Source organism: Hippoglossus stenolepis, chromosome 15 (genome assembly GCF_022539355.2).
Source record: "Hippoglossus stenolepis isolate QCI-W04-F060 chromosome 15, HSTE1.2, whole genome shotgun sequence".
In the NCBI taxonomy this organism is placed as follows: Eukaryota; Metazoa; Chordata; class Actinopteri; order Pleuronectiformes; family Pleuronectidae; genus Hippoglossus; species Hippoglossus stenolepis.
In genome coordinates, this window is record NC_061497.1 from 6,402,912 (window position 1) to 6,411,251 (window position 8,340).

An 8,340-nucleotide genomic window follows, 5' to 3' on the forward strand; every position below is an offset into this window, starting at 1 on the left:
CTGTAGTGTGCAGATTGTGTGCTTGTGAAGTAGTGGCTACCTTTTCCAGACGCCCAGAAGCAAATGACCTACAGAAATTTCGCCAATTTGCTCTTAATATTGGGGCTGCAAAGGATTCGGCTGATACTACTACTCAATTTCCCAAGTGGATTTGGTTTTCCAAATCTCCCTTTGCTTAGTGGTTGCCTCCTACAAGTTGACCACTATTCCACTCTCTTTGCAGCCCTGTTGCTTTCTGATAAATCTGTATTTGGGAGCACTAACAGATGACGGTGATGGGTTACAGCTAAATGTATCCGGGTGTTCGTAAATTCAGAAATTGATGGATCGGATTTTGTTGTTCACCGCTGGCCCTTTGCTTCTGTCTGTAAAAGGGATTATTGATCTAGCCCAGATGCCTCCAACTATCCTGTTGCCTCACCCTGGGGGAACAGGTGCTCCCACTTTGGAACGCACCGCCTACCTCCCCGGAGCTCAGCCCCCTTTCCCTCCTAGGGCTTTCAACCCAACCTCCATATCGCCAGGTGAGGACCCCTCCCCTCCCTACCCCTACAACCTATGTTCCTTTATCTACCTTGCCACGATCTCCATGTTCCTTCACACTTCTGTAAGAGTGCAACCCTGCGTAGGCCAGAGGTGTCAAAGGTCAATTGCCTGTCCAGTCACAGATGAGGTTGAATCTTACTGCACTCATACTGGGAAGGGTTTCTCACCACACTTGAGTGTTGCATGGCCATAGAATTTGTTGGTGCACAACATGTAGGATTGAGGTGTCAATATGTGGCAGCTGAAACTCTGTAATGCCTTGTAATTCTTAGCTGTATTATCTTACCATACTTTTATATTTAGACTCAAATTCAGTATAAGCCATAAAAAGCCTAGAGGCACAAAAATGGTTGAGTGATGTGATAGGTCTCCAGATCTTTTTTTGGGATAATCATAATCCTACCTAAAAGGGATTATGATTATCTTAAAAATCCGTAATTGTAATTATAAACATTCTAAGCATATATACAACTAAAGCAGCAGTCTGTTGCAGTCAACGTTTCATCTCAAGTGGTAAAGATGGCAATATTCCCCGGACAGAATATTACCATGGTTGTGCTGTGACAGATTCCAAGCGTGTGAGCAAGGCTCTGGCCCATCCTGCCACATGACGGGTATGTGTAAAATCTCATGTCTCTGGTGTTTGTCGTTGTTCTCCTCAGGTCACCAAGCCCATATTGCTGCAACTGCTGCCGCCAATGCAGAGAGGGAAAGGGAGAGGGAGCGTGACCGTGAGCGTGACCGCGAGCATCAGGAGAAGGAGAGGGAGAGGGAGCAGCGTGAAAGGGAGAGGGAACGGGAGAGGGAAATGAGAGAACGAGAGCGCGACCGGGAGCGAACCAATGAATACATGCGTGGAGGTGAGTTGTTTTGTTGTTGTATAAAACAGTAGATGTTTTGAAAGTCTACATTCAAATTCATTCATGGTTAATGTTGGATGAATTTGTGTATTAGGTGGACCAGAACAACCGGGCCGGCCAGGAAGTCGAGGTTATCTGCACTCCCCTTCTCCCTTGCAAAGAACACAGGACGTAGTGATTCAACAACGGCCGAGCATTTTCCAGGGCAAGAGTGTCATCACCTCTTTAATGTAGGTTTAAAAACTTTGTTTATATCTGCTCACTATCTGTTTTCCAGATAACCCTAGTTATTGTTAGAATTCATTACATACATCTCACAACTAACTAACCAATCCTCCAGGAAATATTTTTGATGCCTTAATTTCTTCCTTTCCTCATCAGGCCTCATTCAGCAGCAGCAACAGCAGCAGCACAAAGTAACTCTCGCTACAGTACTGCCGCTGATGCTCTGGCTGCATTGGTGGACGCTGCAGCCTCTGCTCCACAGATGGATGTGTCCAAGGTGAAGGAGAACAAACACGATCGGGAGGATGAAATGGCATCAGCGGCTGCCGCTCGGCGAGCAGCCGAGCAGCAGCAACAGGAGGCAGAAAGACGATCCATGCAGTCCCCTTATGGTGCTATGTCTCTGCCGGGAGGTAAGCCCCATTCAGCTTATGCTGAGGGCCATAGTGTTGGAGCTAAGGATAAAGGACCTCAAACATCAAAGTCCCGCATCGAAGAGGAGCTTCGTACCCGAGGAAAGACGACTATCACAGCCGCTAGCTTCATTGATGTCATCATCACACGGCAGATAGCGTCTGACAAAGACTCACGAGAGCGAGGATCTCAGAGCTCTGACTCCTCTAGCAGCTGTAAGTGTGTTGGATACACATGGCCTAGGAAATAACTGAACCTCATTAAAAGTGAACATAAGTGCTATATGATACTGTCAGTTACCTGAGTGGACTTGTGCACAAATGAGTTAAAAATTAATAATTTTCTTCAAGCACAACTTTCTGCAACATGATTAAACCTTAACCTTTACAGAAATGACTCTTTGCTCATACTTGTCCTGCAGTGTCATCTAATCGATATGACAATACCGGTGGAGGAGCCATTGAGGTGATCAGTCCTGCTACTTCCCCAGTCCAGCTCCAACAAGACAAACCAGAAGAAGTGCAACAGCAGGCAGCAGGTATGAACACAAACTCAGTTTGAACATATTCATTTTTAGAACTTGAATACTGAATGTCTCAGTTACATTTTTAGAAGGTTTTCGAAGGTTTTAACTTCATGTCCTAGATGACATGCAACAACAGTGAGACTGATTCTGTCACTGAGAAGGCTAAATTTAGCTGCTAGTGGAGTAAAGCTAACAACTTGATTGACTTATCCCCCTGACCTTTTCATTTGAGACCATCTGACACCGTTCCTCTGCAGCAGACTAGTCACCTGACTTGACTTCAAGTTATTCTTGTCACCTGAAAGCAAATGTAGATCAGTTACTGTTGCCATGCACTGTATTATGTATGTCTCATAAAAACACATCTTCCCTTCAACAGCTGGCATGCGGGCCTACGATATGAGTCGTTACCGACCATCAGGGGAGCCACAACCCAGTTCCCAGCAGCCCCCCTCCTCCCAGGCAGATAACTACTCTCAGGTCCATAAGACTCACCGAGTCATGACCTTGGCAGATCACATTTCGGTAAGCTGCGTGGAAGAAAATGAGAAAGTAATGCAGCGTGTATCAAAAGTACATCCTGATATACCTAACTCACCTTGTTTTTGTGGTCCCTGTCATGCAGCATATCATAACCCAGGACTTTGCCCGGAATCAGGACCCTGCCCAGGTTTCTTCCTCAGCTTCTTCAACATTCCAGAACGTGGTGCCATCTGGGTCCTCTTCAGGTCGTGCCAAGGTGCCCAGCCGCTACAGTCCTGAGAACCAGGTTCAGGCCCTACACCACCAAAGACCCTCCAGTAGAGTTTCACCAGAGAATGCTCCTGACAAGCCCAGATCCAGGTACATGGACCAGATCATTAACCCTGACGTAATGGGAGTGAGTCTGTTTTACTATGCATCATGTGTCTTAAAATCTGTCTTTTTACTTCATGTCCAGGCCGGGTAAGTCTCCAGAGCGAGGAGGCAGGCTGATGGAGAACTATGAACCCATTTCTCCACCACAGAGCTACCAAGTCATGGACAAGCAGGAGGCTGGCGGGCCGCCTCCACCTCAGAGGCGAGATGCTGAGAACTCTGAGATCAGGTACTTGTGCTGCACAGTTTGCAAACTTGATAGTTTTAAGCTGTAAGCCCAACAAGCTAGTACATGTCTTAGTTAATACAGGTTTACTGTACCTTTTACACATAGTACATCAACATATTGGGCCCAAAAATACACAAAAAACATCAAATCTGATATGGAAAAGTATTTGTGGCCTCAGAGAGGGCTTGTTGTCCCAGTTACCATTCTGCTCTTTGACTATTTACCCTCTGTCTGGTTCAAGGAGTGACTCGAGGTCCCCGGGCAGCGTAAGCTATCTGCCTTCCTTCTTTACCAAGCTGGAGAACACCTCGCCAATGGTGAGATCCAAGAAGCAGGAGATCTTTCGTAAGTTGAACTCCTCTGGTGATTCTGATATTGGTAAGTGGGTCCTCTCTTATCATCTTCCTTCAAACTAACATGCATGCACCAGAATATGAAACAAACTCCTTTAATGTGTGCCCACAAGGCTTATTATTTTTTAAACTCATTAGACATTGGGATAAAGATATCATATCTGGTCAGAAATTCAGTTTTTGTTTGTCTTGCAGGAAATGCGCAACCCGGCACAGAGATTTTTAACTTGCCTGCTGTTACCAGCTCCAGTAAGTAGTAGTGAAACTCTCTCAGACACTCATCACTTCACTTGTGTTGATCTTTCCTTCCTCATTGATTTTTTGTGTTGGTTTTTAGGCAGCATCAACCCGAGGAATCACTCTTTCAGTGATCCAGCCAGTAACCTGGGCCTGGAGGACATAATCCGCAAAGCGTTGATGGGTAACTTAGAGGAAAGACAGGAGGAGCACCAGGGAGGTGTAGGGGCTCAGTGTCCTATCAACAACACAACCGGCGCAGGCAGTGACGCCCGCCAGGAGGCAAACCGATCACCCAGCATGGGTACGCACAAATCAGACTTTTATTAATCACACTTTCCTACGTTTACCATGTTGCTGATTCAAATTTTCTCTCTATCTGGATGTACAGGGAAGCAGAAGCAGGGCAAAGCCAACAGCCGGAAATCCAAGTCACCTAATTTGGGTCAGGCCTACGCTGGAGGGGAACGTCCCTCTTCAGTGTCCTCCGTCCATTCTGAGGGAGATTATCACAGACAAGCCCAAGCCCAACCCCAGTGGAGTTGGGATGACCGACCCTCGTCCACAGGTGAGCTGTCCAACCCACGTTTTCAGTGTCTGCAAAAACTCCATCTGCTGAAATCAAAGACAGAAAAGACCTTGGTCCGTTTAATCTTCATTTGAACATTTTCCCCTCTTTTTCCTCAGGATCAATGCAGTTCCCTTACAACCCACTGACCATGCGCATCCTAAGCAACACGCCACCAACCTGCATATCCTCACCCTCCATACAGAGCCAGCAGCAGCAGCAGCAGCAGCAGCAGCAGCAGCAGCCACAGCCGCCTCCGAGCGGAGCCCCTGTGGCCCAGCAGCGCGTTTGGCAGTCTCTCCTGTCAGAGCAATATGAGACCCTGTCTGACAGTGACGACTGAGCCCTGCTTGCAACAGCTCCAATAACCACAAGAGACACCTGCACTGAGGCTTGTCTGTTCACCCCCTCTCCCAGAACTAACCTTGCTCACTGGCAAGTGTGACATGTTGATGGAGTGGTGTTATTTTTTTAATTTTGGTGCTATGGCGCCCCCTCGCTGTTTGCTGAGAGTACGAGCAGCAGCCTGTGACAGGCAGGGTTCTCCAGAACGAGACAGGCTTTTGGTCCGGAAGCACTCACCCAGCCTATCGGGAAAGTAAACAAGACTCGACTTAGGGGTTGAATTGAGCTATAGTAAAGATGAAGAAGTTAATATGTAAAAAGAAACAACATAAGAGATTATTTCTGAATTTTGTTTGATTTCTGTAAAGATATACTTTGTCTTTAAGAAAATTAATTGTATGTAAATAGAGTAACCTTTTGCAGTGTTTTTCTTACCTTGATTATTTCTTATTTTAATGTCGCTTTTAAATTGATCCACTTTAAATGGGAAGAGTAGGGGTTTAATCTTTAATATCACAGTTGGTCTCTCCCAGTCCATCTCCACCCCCATGTCACCTGACCCCTATTTTAATATTCTCACCATAGCGACGCTAAGAGAGACCAGACCTGTGCATTGTACTTGACCATGAGTGGAGCACAGAGATTGTGCTGCCCTGCGCCGTCTATCAAGCACCACCAGAGCCTGAACATCGCAGATATTCAAGGACGAGACTAAACACAGACTAACATTTCAAACCGCTTCAATATCCGACGCCTGTTTTCGCCACACAGTGAAGATGATGTGTGGATTGTAATTATCAGATGTTAGATGTTAACTTCTCACCCAGTTCTGAACAGACAGAAAAATGTCTTCAAAGGTTGAGAACACTGGTGTCATATAAGCTTCATTTAGACGGAAAAAATATATCTTCATGACTACTCCTGGACCCAGTCTGAATAACGAAAGTGAGCCAATGAGTTTTTGTCTTTTTCCAATAGAGCTGACCATGGTGTGACACATGTTGCTGTCTCTCTCTACAGTTTCCAGCCTGTCCAGAATGATCTGCTCTGCAATGTTGTCATGGTAAAAAACAGTTAAGTTTGTCAGGAACCTTTTTTTCTTTGGACAGTTTTGCCATGCCGTGTGACTTGAGAAAGAAGGCAGCTTTAAGTAATTTTCTCAGAGATATATACGTTGGTGTTTGATGTTTGTATTTGTTTCTGTAGTCCCTTTTTTTTTTTTTTATACTATCCTGACAAAAATCTGAACTCTGTAAATTGTCTTTCAGTTACACAAAAAGACAAAACTAACCAAACATAAAGAATGGTCTGCACCATTGTTGCACTTTTTTGCTTTGTAGCTTTTGACAACAAAAAGCATACTACCTGCTGTGTAACTTATTCATCCTCCAGCACAGGAGTATACTAAGATGTGCTTTAAGGTTTTTTTTCCCCACAACTCACAGAAATCTGGATGTTTTGACTACCTGTCTTTTCTTGTAGCTGGTACATAAGTTTGTAGTGTGACACTTGCATCACAGTTACAGTTTTATTAAGTGTATGGTACCGTTAAATGTTTAGGAGTTCGCTGTCATGGTCATTCAAAACCATGATCACTTAATCTCTGCTTTCATAGTGTCAATCAACAGGCTTAAAGCTTAGAATATTAATTATACTTTGTCAACATCATAAATGGCAGTAACGTTCCTTTGCAAGTCTTTTTATTTTAGATATGTCAAAGAAATACAATATTTTGGGCTTTTTCTGCTCTCACTTTACTCAGTCAACTAATCAGTTCTGCTATAAACTTGATATTTTCTTTCTTCCTTTTACTCTGAATCATTTGTCTTTGCACATGTTCAGATTTTTATTTCCTGTAATTTTCAACATCTTTGTTATTCATCCTATTTAGATGGGATGCTATGTGTTTACAAAGGCAATGACAAAAAAGAGTTTACAAACTTGAATCTTAAAGAAAATCCGACATGAAGCCGAAAAAGAATTGGAGCATCTTTTCAGCTCTCTCTATCAAACACACAGTGGTGACTTTTTTGTCTTTTGGAAATTAAGACTTGAAAAACCCGTGTATCCTATGATGTTGAAATGCAATGTTTGTATCGCACAATGTCTCTTAGTAGGCTATTACAAGAGTTCAGACCAATCAAATAAAGTGGATCAGTTCTCCACCACTGAAAAACGTGTAGGTTCTTAATAGGTGTCTTATCATTTTCCCCACGACTTTTGCACCTCATCGCAACTTCTACTGCTGCCAGGTTAAAAAAGCGATATATAAAATTTGATGGATGTTTTACTTAACATCAGGTCTGACTACGTCACTGTTTATTCAATGTACTTTTTAAATGACAGATTTTTTATTTCTTAAACTGTTTGTGATGGAAAAAGCTTGCTGCAGGGAATTTGATGGTATGCTCATAATATCCTGTTAGGCCACTTATTAATGAGGATATGTCACAAGTCAGTGACTGCCTTTGTACCAGCTAATGAAAGACAATACACCTTTCTCACAGCAGGTGCAGCTTGTCAAACAAAGGTGTAGAGAATATTCCCTTCCATTCAGGTGTGTCATTGTCAGGTTTCTGGTATACGCCTGCATCACGTCACATATATTTGACTTCTCATTGCAGGAACACGGCAGGAGTCATTAAAAACATTAATAATGGCTCTGTTCTATGTCAGTGATTCAGTGCTCAGTACCTGAACCCTGGAATGGAGCCATCAGTGTTTTTTAATAACGCCAATGTTTTTGCTGCTGCCATACGTCAAAATGATTTGTATGTTAACTCGTTAGTTAGTTATTACTACGACCTGAACTTAAGGAAGACCGGCCTGTTGCTGCTGATCCCATGAGTCCTAACACCTGCATGTTGCTGTTGTATCAATGAAAAACACTCATGGGGGGAGACAGACATAGGCCAAGGACTTGTAGGTCTCATTACAGGACAACATAAGTAAATTGAAATGGTATGACTCAAAGCAGGTATAGTTCTGGTGGAGCAGAGATAATATTTTCAGAGGTTCTTAGTAGAACCACTTGGAGGTTGTTTTTACACCCCTGTCTGTTTGTTTGTAAGCAATATTACCCAAAACTACTGGACATATTACCACAAAACCTGATGGAAGGATGAGGTGTGGGTCAGGGAAGATTCCATAACATTTTGGTGCCTATCTGCAATCATGGG

At 43.7% G+C, this 8,340-nt stretch overlaps 1 protein-coding gene across 3 annotated transcripts in view; it reads left to right on the forward strand.

Moving 5' to 3' along the window:
- ncor1 (nuclear receptor corepressor 1) overlaps positions 1-7,337 on the forward strand; it is a 51,271-nt gene extending 43,934 nt beyond the window's left edge. For 2 of the 3 annotated variants that reach the window (XM_035178809.2, XM_035178811.2), the window contains 13 exons: positions 375-524; positions 1,209-1,406; positions 1,501-1,636; positions 1,788-2,260; positions 2,467-2,583; positions 2,951-3,096; positions 3,197-3,414; positions 3,512-3,658; positions 3,900-4,036; positions 4,207-4,260; positions 4,349-4,552; positions 4,640-4,816; positions 4,936-7,337. In XM_035178809.2, the coding sequence (XP_035034700.1) occupies positions 375-524; positions 1,209-1,406; positions 1,501-1,636; positions 1,788-2,260; positions 2,467-2,583; positions 2,951-3,096; positions 3,197-3,414; positions 3,512-3,658; positions 3,900-4,036; positions 4,207-4,260; positions 4,349-4,552; positions 4,640-4,816; positions 4,936-5,159 (2,381 nt within the window). In that variant the 3' untranslated portion in view covers positions 5,160-7,337. The remainder of the gene's footprint in view (positions 1-374; positions 525-1,208; positions 1,407-1,500; positions 1,637-1,787; positions 2,261-2,466; positions 2,584-2,950; positions 3,097-3,196; positions 3,415-3,511; positions 3,659-3,899; positions 4,037-4,206; positions 4,261-4,348; positions 4,553-4,639; positions 4,817-4,935) is intronic. The other variant, XM_035178810.2, reaches the window with a different exon arrangement.
- The last annotated feature ends 1,003 nt before the right edge of the window (positions 7,338-8,340 follow it).